The sequence below is a fragment of the Megalobrama amblycephala genome, unplaced genomic scaffold (assembly GCF_018812025.1).
Source record: "Megalobrama amblycephala isolate DHTTF-2021 unplaced genomic scaffold, ASM1881202v1 scaffold479, whole genome shotgun sequence".
In the NCBI taxonomy this organism is placed as follows: Eukaryota; Metazoa; Chordata; class Actinopteri; order Cypriniformes; family Xenocyprididae; genus Megalobrama; species Megalobrama amblycephala.
This window is the reverse complement of record NW_025953401.1, coordinates 81,465-99,885: the sequence shown is the minus strand read 5'-3', so window position 1 is coordinate 99,885 and position 18,421 is coordinate 81,465. Positions and strand designations below refer to the sequence as shown.

Here is an 18,421-nt window from a genome sequence, read left to right as displayed (position 1 = left end):
CATGTTATAGCGATCTCTGGCCTCTGTTAGTTCCTGGAGAGTCACATGGTTGTTCTTCTTTAGATTAATTTGTGGACTAAATGCGCTGTCCGGCTGCAAGTATGAATTGAAAACAGTATCCAGCGCTCATAGTAATGACAATAAATATTGAATAAATATTACTCCTCTTTATAGAAAATTGACATAAACATGAGAATCCATCAATATTTCTCCAAATGTGCATGCTTTTAAGCTAAAAGCCTGTATGAAATGCCATAGAGGTAACATAATTGTTCAGACACTTTGCATCACAGAAATACTATATTTTAATGTATATAATAGAATACCATTATTTTAAAAATTGTAATAATATTTCACAGTATTGCTGTTTTTTCTGTATGTTTGATATACACCATGATGAGCTTGAGACATGATCACAGAGGGTTTTTCACAGCCTACCTGACTGAAAGGCCTCATTATTTATGCAGATCATTACAACTCATTATGTTATTCTTTTGTCTTCTCAGGTGTAAATGACCCATTATTCATGATGATTCACGCCTCCACGCATACTGTGTTTCTTGACAAAAAGTGTCTTACAAAATTTAAATCTCTCTATTGTTTTATATGAATAGGCAGGATAATTTTTACATAATTTTTACGCAAAAACTCTAGTCTACAACCTCCAATACCCAGAAGTCTTGTGAACACAGATTTAATATTATTTTTTTGGCCTTATTTCAGTGACTTAAGTTTTTTGTTTTTTCAATAACCACGCATAAACGTTATTCCTTCAAAAACACAAACATGTACATACATGTTGCTCACATATTATGGTAGCCTAGTTTGTGCTGAATACAGTGTAATGACACCTTTGTCATTAATATGTTTATGAACAACTGAAAAAAGCACAAATGTCAGGGCATGTCAAAACTTCTCCAGGGCCCCAAAAATCCTCAGACCCCAGAGGGTTAATGAGAATTAATTGAGATCAGGGTTTGCATTAATCTAATATTAAAAAGTCAAGAGCCCAACTAAAGCAAACCCTGATCTCAACGATGGTGACTTAATTTGTGATTTTCTCCTTTGGTGATTCTGCTTGTTAACATCAGGTATCTTCAATAATGGTCAATCATCACTTAATTAATCATTTAATTCTCATTAACTTAACTGGAATAAACATATGGCAGGACTTTTACTTTCTGATCCCTGGACTTTACACCTCTGTATAGGCTATTCACAATTTGAATAAAAGTTTTAGAATATCTTTTTGTGCTGCTACAAAGAAGATCAGCGGCCAGGTAAACACTGCTGAGTTTCAGAAGAGACAACCATGTTTAACAGCCAAGTGAATCTGCTAAAATATGTACTAGCTTCAAGCTTATAGTTAAATAGGGCTACTAAAACATTATTTGTTCTATTATTTTACTTGTGTTGTTTAATGCAATGTTTAATTAAATGCAATGATATAGAATGCCTAATGTTAGTTTTATTGCTTATGTTAGGCTACATGAGAATTATTTTTGTCTACCTCATGTAAGAGATTTAATGTGGGTGCAGGTCGGGTCGCATTTGTTGTCAAACTGGTCGGGTCAGGTACGGCTAAATTTAGTGTTTCTGTAGGATATCGGGTCAGGTATGCTGTGAATAACTGCGGGGCGGGTGCAGGTTTTTCAAACAGGACCCGTGCAGGACTCTGCACTGCATTGTGTTCATCAATGTCTGCATTTACTGAAAAACCAACACTTATGAAGTAGGCTAAAGCTGACAGCATACTTTATTGATTTGAAACAACTCATTTACAATGCAACTATCAAACTCTTTTAAATGAAGCTTGCATCAGGGAAAATGCATTTGTTAGTGTATATTGAGATTAGCAGATAGATAGAAATGCAAGTGACAGCAAATAGATAAGCTAAATAAATAAAAAAAATGACAAGCTGGAATTCTAAGAATATTTGCAGCGTATTTTGGTACTGTGTGATATTAAAATGCAAGATGGCTAAAACAATGTTATTTATGAATAGCCTGCTCAAGTTTTTTTTTTGGCACCCAAAAAGCATCCCCAAAAATCAATTCTGCAGCTGTCAGACAATGGTTTTACTTTTGCAGGGTCAAACACATTTGTCAACAGTAGCATGAGCACAGGTGCAGTTCTCAGTATCCAGCAGGAAAGCCATAATTCCTTTTGTCGGATTCAGCACAGATTTTGTCCCCCTGTCGTACGACCGCCTGGACCACTGATAATTCAGTTTTGTTATCTATATTATGATTCTTCAGCTTCAAGCCATGTTTTACATTCTGCATTCATAAACACAGCACAGAGAGAAAATTAGTATAATTATTACTCTTTTGACTTTGTGAATCTAATTTAGATGACAAACTTTTGTTGTCAAGTGTAAGGATCCTACCTCATCAAATTTATCTTCTATATTTGTCACATTTCTCGGGACCTGAACTCTGGGTTCTAAAACAGATTGCTGCAGGTCATAGTCAAAGAACAGATAGTCCAGAATCACCTGAATTAAGAGAGACAGTAGAGAGAAACAGGTTTTTATATAAAAGACAGATTTAAAAATCAAACAAACCTATTATTTATTTATTAAAACACACACAGCAAAATCCCCAGTGTTAAAGTCGGCATGAAATGGAAGTTGTGATTGTCTTTTCTTCTCTACTGTGACGTCTATCCGAGTGAAACGGCATTTGAAATGAGAGGGCGGGACTTGATTTCATCCTTCAGGAATTGACTGGATCGTTGGAAGTTGGGCGTTGCTAACAAAATGGAGGCAGATATGAATGACTCACTCCGAGCACTCACGTTACTGTATGAGCTGATGGATCTGAAATGATTTATATTCATTTATGTATATTCATTTATCCATATTCATTATTAAGCATTTTAATCTTTTATTATCATTCACTGGTTATGACTTTTAATGCTACTTATGATTTCAAGTATTCATATCATCTTACTCAAATTACTCACATATAATCACTTATATTCAAGTAGAACCACATATTTACTCCATATTATGCTCTTTTTTGTTATTTTTGATCTCCATTGTGTTATTTTCACCTGTTAAATTCTGTGACTTTGAAGTTCCAAGTGAACTTTAAGTTTTCTGAGTAAAGAGGGTTTGGTACCTTTGTGGTTGAGTTGGGTTCCAGCCAAAATTTTACCTAACCGTAGATGTTCTTAGAATGGATCACATGATGTACTTTTTCTGTAATAATATTTTGTATTTCTGTATTCAAATGAAAGGGAATTTTTGAGAAAATGTTAACTTGTTATTGTATTGTTCCGATGAAGGTGTTACCCCACCCATTTAGAGACTATTTTGGGGTGTTTATGCTCTGTTTGATAATGTTAATTGTCACGAGACCACAAAAATTATCCAATGGTTGTCAGAATAGCAGGAAATCATCAAATGTCATACATTTCTTTAAAAACTCTGAGCCACGGAAAGGTTCATTTTGACCTTTCTTATCTATCCAAAACAAGACCTCTGTATGTGATGCAAGTTTTTCCAATCTTAGGGTATAAAACTTGGCTCATTCTCTCGATTGGTCCCCTTTTCCTGTTATCTTGACTCGCATCTTGCTGTCTCGTTGGCGCCATTTTCTAATGATTTTCTTGCAAATTACTATACTCAGATTTCAGAATGTTCTTATCTTAGATGTTCGATTTCAGATTTGTTTTTTTACCTTTTGGTTTTATTAAATATTTTCATTATTGATTGAAATTTGTATGTGAGGCTAAATTTAATTGGAAATGAATAAATATTTTTTCTTCAACATTACCACAGCCTGGACTTCATTCTCTCAACAATTTGCACCAGAGCTTTATTTATTGTGGATGACGAGGACGGTTAACGGCACTAAACAGTGAGAGAGCGCTCAAGAGAGACTGACTGACTGACGGTGCATGTCCATTGGCACGGAGCAAGTGTTTTTGGTTCATTCCTATGGAAGTTGAGCTGCACGTAAGTTAAGTGTGACACTCAACTTCCATAGAAATGAATCTAAAAATGCTCTGGTCGCTTGCTCTGCTCCAAAGGACACACAGCCTGACTGACTGAGTGTGTCCTCAGGTTCCTTTCCATGTTTGAGGGTACTGTACACCCCAATGACTGGCATCAGCCGTGGTTAATGCATTAATCTCTATAAAGTGAAGCACAGCATTTACCACATACGTCACTGCAATTCCAGATAGCTCCACCCTTGCGCCATAGTATGTGACTGGAAGAGACGATGAGTCGTTTTGAAGGGGGAGGGGAGGTTAATGTTTTTGAATAAAGATTAATGGGGCACATGAATTTAAAAAAAAAATAATGAAGTGCACGGATAAATTACTTCTAATAAATACTACAATATTCCATTAAAAAATAAGAATTGTCAATTTTGATTTCATGTCGACTTTAAATTAACACTCCAAAGTGTTCATATGTGTCCACACTACAGGGTGTGTTAAAAGTAACACTGAAGCAGTGTTAAAGTTATTGAGATAATTAAGTGATGATTGACAATTAGTAGGGACACCTGATGCTAATAAGCAGAATCATTGAAGGAAAGTGAAAAAATATGTTAATTAATGTGTTATGGTTTCATTTCAAGTCACTGTGATAGAGGTCAATGTTTGCTTAAGTCGGGCTCTTGACTCTTTACTTTTTAATATTAGTTTTTTTCTGGCTGCTCCAACTTTGTGTTTGTAAAGCACATTTGTTATGGTCAGAGAAACTATGATCTGGTCACAATATGTTTTGATGATTTTAATCACGTAATGACCTGATTCACTGATGTCATTCATATTCTAAATCTCTGACCATATGCTTGATGTGTAACTTTAGTATTGGTGATTGTAGCTCTGTGATTTTACAGCTTGAGATCCATCAGCAATATGAACATAAAAAAAAACATTGTGCAAAGGAGCTTCTGTGTTAAGACACACACAGACATCAAGAATCAGCATATGATTCTCAAGAACGGTGACAATAAATAAATACAAAATACTGACAAACAGATCAACTCTGAACATCCCAAAACAAGCTACTGTTACAACAAAACAACAGCAAAATAAAAGCAAACAGGAACAATCAATGAAAATTACAGGACAATTCAGCTGCATAATTTATTCATGCTGCAATGCATGATGGGAGCCGTTTTGATTGGTGGCACCCATCATGCACTGCAACATGAAGCACTTTGTTTGATTGTCACCATTGTTGAGGTTCATATGCTGATTCTTGATGTCTGTGTGTTTTTAAAAAAAAACTTCAGATTATAAAAACTCTGTTGGATCTCAAGCTGTAACATTAGAGATTTACTGTAATGAAAAGAAAATAATATAACCAGTTAATACTGGATGTGATCAGTTAATCTGGCCATTACACAATGATAAAGTTATCAAAACAAAACAAAGCATTGTGGCTGGCCATCAACTCTTGCTTTTGGTAAATGCAGCCCAGATCATATTTTCTCTGGCCATAACAAATGTGCGTTACAAACACAAAGTTAAAAACAGCCAGAGAAAAATTAATTTAAAAAAATAAAGGGTCAAAAGCCCAACTAAAGAAAACAAACTAAACTTTCATTAAAACATCAACATCTAAACATCTGTTAATTCTCAATAAGAACTTTTGTTGTTGTATGACAGAAATAAAATCAAACTGGTTAATAATAAGTGTAATAATGTTTAATGGCTGGAAGTCAACTGTAGTTGTCAAATCCCTCTCTTTTTCTCTTGTTGTTGTTTCTCTTTCCTTCAATGATTCTGCTTATTAGCATCAGGTTTCTCTACTAATTGTCAATCATCACTCAATTATCTCTTTAACTTTAACACTGCTTCAGTGTTACTTTTAACACCATGTAGTGTGGACACATATATGTACACTTTGGGGTGTTAATTTAACACTGGGGATTTTGCTGTGCATAACCTTGGTCATTGGCCTTTTCAGAAAAAAACAAAAAAAACAAATGTTATAGAATAATAATTCAGAATAATCAACTGTAAACACATTGATATTGCTTTCTGTTATGTGCTATAGTCATGTTATGTAAAGTTGAGAAATGCTTTAATTGATCAACTCTCTTCAGTGTTTCCCAGCTAACAGAATTTTGTTATAAGAACATTCTCTAAATATTCAATGTTGGTTCTGGGAATGTAAAAAAAAAAAAAAAAGTCCAGTTTTCTTGACGTTAGGGGAACGTGTTTTAAAGGTATAATGTTCCTCAAATGTTCCTTCAACTTAATTTTGATTTAAAATTCAACATTCCAGGAACGTTGATTTGTAACATTCCATTAACATGAAAACATCTGGTAACACTTTATAATAACGGCACACTATGAAGCATTGGTTAAGCATTAGTAAATAGTCAATTCATCATTTATAAATACAGATATATAGGCTCAGATATCTTCTGCACTGCTGTTCTCTATGTTTTAAAGTTAGTACTGATGTAGTTTTGAAACTGTGAAATATATTATTATATTATTATTTAAAAGACAACAACAACTATTTGTTGAATTTTGGCACTCTTATAATCCAGTGTTGGCACAGGTAAATTTTTATTCAACAATGTTTACACTTTACAGAGATTTATTTTTATATCAGATTGTAAAGGCTTGTAAAGGTTTCATTTTACTGCAGTTTTGTTTTCTGGAGGTGTACTGGAATTTTTATTTTCTGTGACATTGCAGAGGGTTATTTTTAAAGGTGCCCTAGAATCAAAAATTGAATTTATCTTGGCATAGTTGAATAACAAGAGTTCAGTACATGGAAATGACATACATTGAGTTTCAAACTCCATTGTTTCCTCCTTCTTATATAAATCTCATTTGTTTAAAAGACCTCCGGAAAACAGGCGAATCTCAACATAACACTGACTGTTATGTAACAGTCGGGATCATTAATATGTACGCCCCCAATATTTGCATATGGCAGCCCATGTTCTAGGCATTAAACAAGGGCAGGCAGTATTAACGTCTGGAGCAGCACAGCTGAATCATTAGACTAGGTAAGCAAGCAAGGACAACAGCGAAAAATGGCAGATGGAGCAATAATAACTGACATGATCCATGATAACATGATATTTTTAGTGATATTTGTAAACTGTCTTTCAAAATGTTTCATTAACATGTTGCTAATGTACTGTTAAATGTGGTTAAAGTTACCATCGTTTCTTACTGTATTCACGGAGACAAGACTGTCGTTATTTTCATTTTTAAACACTTGCAGTCTGTATAATTCATAAACAACTTCATTCTTTATAAATCTCTACAACAGTGTGTAATGTTAGCTTTAGCCACGTTAGCTGCAGCCTAGCTACTATGAAACTCATTCAGAATCAAATAAACATCCAAATAAATACTATACTTACATGATCTGATATGCTGCATGACGAACACTTTGTAAAGATTCATTTTGAGGGTTATATTAGCTGTGTGAACTTTGTTTATGCAATGTATTATAGAGTTGCGAGCTTGGGGGCGGGGAGCGCAAGCATTTAAAGAGGACGCACGCTGAATCTGTGCATTTCTAATTATGCCCCAAAATAGGCTGTTAAAAAATTGAATAATAAAAAAATCTATGGGGTATTTTGAGCTGAAACTTCACAGACACATTCAGGGGACACAGACTTATATTACATCTTGTAAAAAAGGGTTCTAGGGCACCTTTAAAAGGCAGTAACTGTGTAGTTGTTGATGCAGTGACAGTTACATTAGATGTTACATGTGATGTTATTTGCAGACCTGCCAACCTTGGAAATTTTTTTATTTTTTTTTTACATTGAGAATACAATACACAAAGCACAGACACACATCTTCGTTAATCTAATTTGGACTGTTTTAGTTTTTTTAATTTGACAATTAAAAATTTCACTACACCTGCTCAAAAGCATTTTTTAAATTCATGATTAATATTGCATTGCATAATGTGTGCTTATACAAACTGACAAGTGAATCGCATTCATATATTTAATATGGAGTAAAAAATTTTGTTTGCAATTTCAAGTAGGCTATATTTACATACAACTAACCTGACAGTTGAGTCTTTTATACAGGTTTTGTAATAAAACCTAGTCTAAAATTAAGAAACTAGTGCTGGGCGGTATGACCAAAAATTTATATCACGGTATTTTTCAAAATTATATCGGTTTCAATGTATATGACAGTATTTTTTCCCCTATGCATGACCGGGCGTTAACCACATTTTCTACTGATTGAGAAAGGAAATACTGCAGTAGATTGACTAGAATGCCCTGTTTTACTGTCATGATGAGTGAATATTGTAGAAAAATTCCACACTAGAGTTAATACAGGTTTACAAAACCCCACAAAATGATGCTGTGGGGAGACAACAACCAATAAAACACAGACCTGCAACACACTCATTACAGATACATGAATATTAAAATATGACCATGGAGATAAAAAAAAGAGCTGAGGGCACCTTAACCATTTTAAAAATCTAACCCTATATAAAAACAAACTGCCAAAATGAGGGAGAAACGCGGAAGAACATTTAAACTGTCTAAAGGTGATGATACATGGGGCAACTTTTTGAGCAATGTTGCTGGGCAATGTTGCCATCAACGGGCAACCTGATGAGACACAGGGCAACTATAATTAGGGCAACAGACAGTTGGCAGCAACTAATCAGAGAGGAGCAAATCTATTGCCAACCCAATAAATACTTTATTATAAACACTTGTTAGGCACTTTATTTCAACTTTTCAAATATTTTCTTCATTTTTATTAAAAATAAATGCCTTTCCGATCTGATTTGTGACGGGAGAAGAGCAAGTTCGGCAAATGGCGGATTCGAACCCGCGTCGATCACATCAAAAGCTATTCATATGTCAGACGCCCTACAGCCTACGCTACTAGAGACGTTACAAAAATCCCGTCTTTTTAGTATTTAACTGAAAACATTCAGCGGCTTGATTACAGCTTACATGCATTACTTTTGGACAGTTGTTGGTGTTTTAAGCAATATATGAGGTAAATTCCCTGTTTTGGGTTGACGCATGACAACTTACTAGCGTAAAAAGATAAAAGTTCACACTCCTTTTCTCCGCTCCACTGCCGCTGAGAGGCCGCCATCTTGTTTGAATTTTTTCTGAAATCTCTGAACTGGTCACGTGATCGGCTGCTAACATTCTGATTGGAGGATCTCAAAAAATTGCCCACGACCGATCTAACGTATCCAGATATATATTTGTTGCTCATTCTCAGTGGGAAAGTGCCCAAGCAACGTTGCTCGGCAACATTGCTCAAAAAGTTGCCCCGTGTATCATCACCTTAAGGATATTTTCAGTACATTTAAGCAGGGGCGCAGGAGACATTTACAAAGTGGGGGGGACCAAACTGTGTTGTTAATGAATAAATGTATAAATGTACATGTAAATCACCACAGGCGGTGCACGTGTGCATGGTTCTTTACACACTCATGGGCAAAGGAGCTTCTTTGAAAGGCTGAGCGGAATGCGGGAAATTAAGTATGCCCGGGCCTTAACCGTATTGTAATTGTAATGGACTGTGTTCACATCCGTGACAAAATAGTTGATTATTTACGAACGAAAGCTCACAGAAACATGAAAATGGTCTCATTTTAAAGAAAATATCCTAAGCTAAAAGATGATATAGTTTGACTGATTGAAGCCCTTATAAAAAGTGCGCGGGTCGATTTCTCTCTTTTCAAAAGTGCGGGGGTCCTGACCCCCCGTCCCCTGTGCCAACGGCGCCCCTGCATTTAAGAGCACTACAGTCTCTGAACAAATGACACACATAAGTTTAACACAGAAAGAATAAAGCAGTTACATTTTTGACCATTCTTCTTTGAATTGTCAGTCTATTTATTAACTTACATCGTCTTCTGTGTAGCAGAATAACCCATCGTGTCATTGCATAACGTTACACTTCATACACGCTGCTGGTTCATGTTTAGAGCACTAGATATATGAAATAGGTCCATAAAAAACTTAAACACGCTCGCTCCGGTCTAATATGATCCATGTGGAGAACGTTGATAACCTCATCAAAGCGCTCCGCGCAGAAACCGCTCTTTCTCCGCTGAATCCGAAATCACCCCCTATAACCTCAAATAGGGCATAGGTGTCCGAAATCATAGTGGACGTTATTGAGTGCACTCATTCAATCTCACATTGCACCGCGATAACGCTTGTCAGTCAGTCACACATCACAGCATTTTCAATCACTAAGCCATATAGTGATTTCAATTTTATTTAGCTTTGTTGTTCAACATTACTTGAGCATTTTATACCCGTTTAAAGTACCGTGACTACTATACTGTCCTCGCTTAAGAATTCAGTCACTGTCAGATGGCGGGAGTGGAAGGAGGGAGATTGAGCGGGATTTTGTGTTGCCGTCTATTTTTATTGATAGGCCGTACACATTTGTCAATCATCCACTTGCTATTTGGTGAAATAAACCCAGCGCAATGATTGGTCGAACTCTTTCTTTTGCTGGATTTGAGTACTATGCTCGCACAGAGGAGTCACTTGGTTTTTGCGTAGTATAGAGTGACAGATCGTACCAGTGTACTTTGAGGTCAAAATGCGTACCCGCTATGCAAAATCTGTACATGCTGGTAGGTCTGTGTTTGTAAATGGTTAAGAGTTATACACAGAATGTTTCACAATACTAATCCAAAACATAATCGTAAAGTAACTTTTTTGTTGTTTTTGTTTAACTCATAAATAAAACTCATCTGTAAAAAAGATCTCAAAGAAGTAGTAAAGGACAACGCCTTGCCCTAACCCCAAAAGAACAACGCCTCCCCCACCACACACACACACACACACACACACACACTTTCCCTTCCCTCTGACGCAAGTCACTGAAAGTTCTTCAAGACATATAACTTGTGTATCTATTGTTTTTCCCTTTTTATGTTTGGTATCATTTTAAATGTCTCAGGTGCGATTGGTAAAATGGTCTCAATTTCACAGCAGTCACTGGAATTATGAAGAAGATTGAAAACTAAGGAAAATTCTGTCCTCTCTTTGGGTGGTGCCTTTTGTGAAAACCCATTCCTCTCCCCCCAAAACAGGTGTTGGTGTACTAAATATTTATAACCTTTTTGTATATATATTATATATATATTATATATATTTATTTATTTATTTTATTTTTTTTTTTTGTCTGTATATAAGGTAAATTGCAAAGCAGTCAGGGGGGATTTTCTGTAGGCAGAGACCCCCACGCAGTGATGGACAAGTGTCTTCAAACACTAATCCACCACTGTGTGCATGTGCATTTCAACGGATGATATGCATTCATTATTTCTGAATTGGCTTCTAATTGTCTAACTGTAATGTAATTGGCATGATATATTTTTACTTGACAAATAAAATGTTATATTTGGTTTATTCTGTATTATTCTTAATTCATTATTTCTAGTAGATTAAAGTGAAGGTATTACCGCAAATCTGTGTTCAGGATTGTTCATACGAAAGGTTTAATAGATGGAGCATAGGGCACGTCAATTAAGTCCATTTCGATTTCTGACTATCGCTGCCTTAAATAAGTTGCAGTTTTCGTAAATATGTAAAAACTATGCTTTTTGTTACGAGTAAGCAGAGCGCGACCGACTTAAAGGTAGATATTTACCCTGCATCCAATGTTTAAAGGTCAGAACTGACGAGTTTGTGTCCGGGAAGAGCATTCATTTGGCCAAAGTGACTCTTCTAAATCGATACCAGGACCGCAGTGAACGGAATAATTGAAGATATAAGGTAATCAGAATAATCAAAAATCTAAATTAAGGCATAACTAATGATTAATTTCTAATTGGAAACACAACCTATGAGTAATAATCATTTGAAATTGGAGTCAGATTAAACGAGTGAAATTAAGTGAACTTCACGGAGGCGCTGAAAAGACATGCACGCGTTAACCTTCGCTTGGGCGTCAGATTCCGTTTTTGGGCCGATGGGGGGTTCCTTACACCAGCACGATAACATAAACATAGAAACTAAGGGACAGTTAGAGAACCTTTAAAGGATTATACAGGGTTTAACACTCTGGAGTCTGAGGTATCACTGGCGATACTACCTCGGTTTTTTTTTTACCAGTGTGAAAGAGACTCAAAATACTCTGTCAATGTTGTACATACAATTAAGAGTTATACACCATTTTAATCAGTTGAATATCTTCTTTTATTTGTTTACACTCAGAGTAAAAACAAAATGTTGTGCTTTTTGCAAAATAAAGAAAACTAACATGATGCGTGATCTCTCCTCTCCCTCTGAACGAAGTCCAATCTGATAGTTCTCAGAAAATGAACTGTAACTTAGTGAATACTAATCACACAAAAAATAGACTTATGTCTAAAGAAACGTTGACATGTCAGGTTTTAAATTGTGCAAGTCAAATCAAAAACAAAAATTCTGTGTTTATGTAATCTGTATGAAAAAAGAGCCATGTCAGAAGTCCGTGATTCAGCTCATTATCCGCTAATGCGGCCACGCCCACAGAGCCAGCGCTATTCAGACGTAAATTCTGAGGCAATACATGTATAAATCATCTCAATCGTGTATTTATTGTCTTGAAAAGTGTTTTGAATAGCCATAGTTAGCGATCTCTGGCCTCTGTTAGTTCAGTTAGTTCCTGGATTGCCTATTCTTCTTTAGCAGGCATTTGTGGACTAAAGGTGTACAGAGCGCCCTCCGGCTGCAAGTATGAATTGAAAACACAGTATCCAGCGCTCATAGTAATGACAATAAATCCTGAATAAATATTACTCCTCTGTATAAAAAATTGACAAACATATGAGAATCCATCAATATTTCTCCAAATGTGCATGCTTTTAAGCTAAAAGCCTGTATGAAATGCCATAGAGGTAACATAATTGTTCAGACACTTTGCACCACAGAAATACATTATATTTTAAAGTGTATAATAGAATACCATTATTTTAAATTGTAATAATATTTTTCTGTATGTTTGATATACACCATGATGAGCTTGAGACATGATCACAGGGTTTTTTCACAGCCTACCTGACTGAAAGAGCTCATTGATATGCAGGTCATTACAGGTCATTATGCGATTCTTTTGTCCTCTTAGGTGTGAATTACATCATAATTCATGATGATTCACGCCTCCACGCATACTGTGTTTCTTGACAAAAAGTGTCTTACAAAATTTAAATCTCTCTATTGTTTTATATGAACGAGTAGGCAGGATAATTTTTACATAATTTTTAAGCAAAAACTCTAGTCTACAATCTCCAATACCCAGAAGTCTTGTGAACACATATATAATATTATTTTTTTGGCCTTATTTCAGTGACTTAAGTTTTTTGTTTTTTCAATAACCACGCATAAAGGTTATTCCTTCAAAAACACAAACATGTACATACATGTTCCTCACATATTATGGTAGCCTAGTTTGTGCTGAATACAGTGTAATGACACCTTTTCCATTAATATGTTTATGAACAACTGAAAAAAGCACAAATGTCAGGGCATGTCAAAACTTCTCCAGGCCCCAAATCAGTCTCAGACTCCAGAGTGTTAACGGGTTCTTTATACAGTAGTGGTGCCTCAACCACCCCAAAGAACCGCTGAAGAACATTTTTGTGTGTGTGTGTTTGCACTAACAACTCCTAAATAACTGGTTTGTAAATAATGTAATACATAATTTAAAAATGATAAATTGATCATTAATAAAGAATGAAAATGTCCAGCATCTGGACATTTTTATGTTCTTGGAATGTTACAAATCAATGTTCTTAGAATGTTGAATTTTAAATCAAAATTAAGTTGAAAGAACTTTTGGATTATCATACACTTTAAAACCGTTCCTCTAAAGCCGTGCACACACTTAACGATTGTAAGGCCGATTATGAATGTAAATTGATATTTATGACTGATCGCACTCAAACGCGTCCAGTCAGAGCCAGTTGCGTTCAGTCTGCAATTACAGTTGGTGTTCAAATCTCGTGTGTAAGTATTTAAATCTGCTTCAGTTGTACGAAACAAACGCTATATGTTGAGCACAGTCTTAGAATGTTTTAGCAAGTCGTTAAATGTGTGCCCTGCTTAACATCAAGAAAACTGAACTTTTTTGTTTTGTTTTGTTTTGAATATTTAGAGAATGTTCAAAACTCTGTTAAACAAAATTCTGTTAGCAGGGTTTTTGTTACCTGAGCAACTGATGTGGTGATATTTGTCCCACCTGCACCTCCAACCACCATTTTGACTTGTCTGCTGTCTTTGTCCAATATTATTGTGGGAGACTTTGATGAAAGTGGCCTTTTATCTTGTCAAAATAAACAGTATTTGAACATGTAAACATTTATGTGTATATACAGGTGGGTTTACTTGTACTTAATATTGTAATTATTGAAACTCATTGTAATTGCATGCATTTTTTTACCTGGTTTAATTAGGTTGTTTTTGTTAACTTCATTGAGAACCGAATTAGGACCACTGAAATCACACATCTGGTCATTAAATATAATGCCTGTTGAGCGTGACATCACCCCAGAACCAAAGCTGTGAGAACAAAAAAAAAGATCCAAACAACAAAATTGAAAAGAATAACAAAGCAACGGAGCAGAGCATAAATATACACAGCAAAATCCCCAGTGTTAAATTAACACCTCTCAGTTTGTCCACACTACAGGGTGTTAAAATAACACTGAAGCAGTGTTGAAGTTAATGAGATAATTAAGTGATGATTAACCATTATTGAACACACCTGATGTTAATAAGCAAAATCATTGAATGAAAGAGAAACTGAATGAAAAGAAAAAAGAGAGACACAACAACTACAACAGACTTCGACTTATTGCACTTATTATTAACCAGTTTGATTTTATCTCTGTCATACATATACAAAACCTCTTATTAACAGAAGTTTAGATATTGATGTTTCTTTTCTTTTTTTTTACTTTTATTTTAATTTATTTTAATTACAAAGATAAGAATGAAAAAAAACAAAAAGCAATATTAACAGAGAGGGAGGAAAGAAAATATACATATATGAACAGCAAATGTATGTTTCACAAATGTATACTTCTACATACATATCCGTGCTTATTCCTAGATATCAATGATCATATACATGCACGCCCATATACATATAAATACATACACCCATATACATATATATAAATACATATATACACGTCCCCCCCCCCAAAGCCAAACAGGTGAGGTTAACCATTCCTATAACAATTACTGTTTACTTAGCTGAGGATATCTTTACAATCTTTATATTTCAACCACTTTTCCCAGTCAAACTTGAAAGCACTTTTTTTCATCTTTAAAATATATGTAAGTTCTTCCATAACCCGGATTTCTTCAATAATTCCAAACCATTGTTTACAATTCAAAGTAGCATCTTTAAGCCAATTCCTAGTTATAGTTTTTTTACAAGCCACAAGGAGAATCTTACATAAGTATCTATCACTTTTAGCTACAATGCCTTTAATATTTCCCATAAGTAAAAACAAAGAGGTTCTAGGAATTTTATATCCAAACACTTCAGTCATAACCACCTGTACATCATCCCAAAAAGACTGAATTTTCTCACAACTCCAAAAAATGTGTGTATGATCCGCTTCTAACTGTCCACACTGTCTCCAGCACGTCTGCTGCCTGGAGACTTGCTTGCTTTTGATCTTAGGTGTTATGAAGAAGCGGATAAGGCACTTCCAGCAGAACTCTCTCCATATTTGTGAACTGGTAGTAGTTTGGTGTATTAACCACATCTCATACCATTCTGTTTCTGGTATTTCAGTTTTTAATTCTTTATCCCATTTAAATTTTATATATAATGTGGAGGAGGGACTGCAACTCATCAACACCTCATACAGAGAAGAAATTATTCTGGGTAGTACATGGTCATAGGCATCAATCATCATTTTAATAAGGGAATGAATGTCATTTACTCCAATTCTCCAATTCTTCCACTGATGAAATATCTTTCTTTCCTTCTTTAAATTCCTCATCATAAGTAATCCACCTAAGTATTCCAATTTCTTTCTCCAATTTGAGATGTTTAACAATAGAATGCCAAACCTTCAATGAGAATGTCATTATTGGGTCCAGTTTGTCTTCACTATAGCTATGGAATTCACTCTCCCCTATCAATGACTGAACTTGAATATCTTGTATATTTGTTTCTATGTCTTTCCATTTAGCTATGTAGCTGGAAGTGCACCAATAAAAGATGTGACGTAACTGTGCTGCACAGAAATAATTTTTTAGATTTGGAAGAGCCATACCACCTTTTTCTTTAGGTAATTGGAGTGTTGAGTAACGCACTCGAGGTCTTCTACCCCCCCATATGTACCTGGATATTACTTTGTCCCATTCAAAGAATTGCTTTGGTGGGATTTCCACTGGGAGGGATTGAAACAAATAAAGTAAGCGCGGTAGGATATTCATTTTTATTCCTCTTATCCTATCACTAAAGCTAGTGGGGTATGTGGACCACCTCTCGATATCACTCTTTATATTATTAGTAATTGGATCATAATTTGCCCTATATAATTTTGTTAAATCTTTAGTTATATTTACACCTAGGTATTTTAGGCATTTTGCATCCCAATTAATTTCAAAGCTTTGTTTGAGTTCCGTGTTTGGTTTACAATTAAACATAAGTATTTTTGTTACATTCAATTTATATCCGGCATATTCATTAAATTGCTCTAATACTTGCATAAGATTTGTGAAATGTTTTTTGGGTTCAGCTAAATAAATCATAACGTCATCTGCAAAAAGACTAATTTTGTGTTCCATACCCTTAATTTCAACCCCTGGAATCAACGAGTGCTGTCTGATTAATTGAGCCAATGGTTCAATGTAAATGGCGAAAAGAGAGGGACTAAGACAGCAACCCTGTCTAGTTCCTCTTTCCAGGAGGAAACTTTCTGATAGAGACCCATTTATTCTTACTCTAGCTGATGGATTTTGATATAATGACTTGATACACTGGACAGATTTGTTATTAAATCCCAACTTTTCTAGTGATAGGTAAAGGAAATCCCAGCTAACTCTGTCGAAAGCCTTCTCGGCGTCAAGACTGATTAGAGCGACAGGTAGTTTATTTCTATGAGTCCTATCTATTATATGAAGAGTTCTTCTTATATTATCATATGTTTGTCGACCTTTAACAAAACCAGTTTGGTCCTCATCTATCAGGTCTGATAAAAATAGTTGTATTCTAGATGCTAAAATAGAACTATAGATTTTATAGTCTGTGTTAAGGAGTGATATGGGTCTATAATTTTGACAGTGTTCCCTATCTTTTTTTGTCCTTAGGGATTACAGAAATTATAGCCTCTTTCCATGATGGAGGAGTTTTTCCTTCTTTTATTCTTGGATCCTCTCTCTGTGTTTATTCCCTGACAGAACGAACTGACCTAGATGGATCCAGCAAGGTCGTCGGATCTTCAGGAGTATTTGAGCAAGAGCGCTCAACGGATGGATCAGCAGGACGAGCAGGTGATTGCCACTGCCCCCGCCGTGCAAACGTTGGTGGCGCAGGTGGCCGAGCTCTTGACCCAGGTACAACATCTTTCATCTCCCACTGCGCCAGCCCCACCGCACGTTCCCCACTCATCGACCAGCACGCCACAAGAGCCTCGTATTCCTGCACCAGAGAGGTATGGTGGAGAACCTGATGCTTGTAGAGCTTTTCTGTCTAAATGCTCTATTTATTTCTCTCTGCAACCTAACACGTTCTCTTCTGAGGAGTCTAAAGTCGCGTTAGTGATGACGTTATTGACGGGACGAGCGGCGTTATGGGGAACGGCGGTGTGGGAGAACGATCATCCTTGCTGCTCCTCGTTCCAGTCCCTGTCGCAGGAGATGAGGCGAGTGTTCGACCGTTCGGTGGCGGGACGGGAGGCTGCTCGCAAGCTTGCGGACCTGCGGCAGGGAGTTTGACCTGTTTCCGACTACGCCATTGAGTTCCACACCCTGGCAGCGGAGTGTAAGTGGAACGAGGAGGCGCAGTGGGATGTGTTCCTGCATGGGCTGGCCGACCGTGTGCAGCAGGAGATCTATTCACTGGATTTACCTCCCACTCTTAACGGACTGATTGAGCTCGCGCTGCGAGTGGATGGCCGTTTGCACGAACGCGCTGAACCGGGAGGAGAGGACACACCGGAAGGAGAAAGGACTCTGTCTATACTGTGGTGGAGCTGGACACTTTCTTAAGGACTGCCCGGTAAAAGGCAAAGTCCGGCAGTAGGACCGAGGTTACTGTCGGGCGGTCTAGCCTTGGATAAATCCTCGTCTGCGACGCTCCTCCCGGTGAGACTGCAATGGGTATCCGGACATCACACCTGCCAGGCCCTGGTCGACTCGGGCGTGGAGGGAAGCATAATGGACTTTGAGCTGGCCACTCGGTTGCACATTCCCATTCGCCCGTTGGATCACGCCATATCTGTTGTTGCCC

General features: G+C 36.4%; 1 protein-coding gene across 1 annotated transcript; it reads right to left on the bottom strand.

The window, feature by feature from the left end:
* Positions 1 to 936: 936 nt before the first annotated feature.
* On the bottom strand, positions 937 to 14,541 carry LOC125261749 (glutathione hydrolase 1 proenzyme-like). The gene is made up of 4 exons (XM_048180313.1): positions 14,387 to 14,541; positions 14,154 to 14,269; positions 2,391 to 2,498; positions 937 to 2,280 (listed from the first exon to the last, which is right to left on the bottom strand). The coding sequence occupies exons 1-4, from the start codon at positions 14,487 to 14,489 to the stop codon at positions 2,137 to 2,139; spliced, it is 471 nt and encodes a 156-aa protein (XP_048036270.1). The 5' UTR covers positions 14,490 to 14,541; the 3' UTR covers positions 937 to 2,136.
* Positions 14,542 to 18,421: the final 3,880 nt, after the last annotated feature.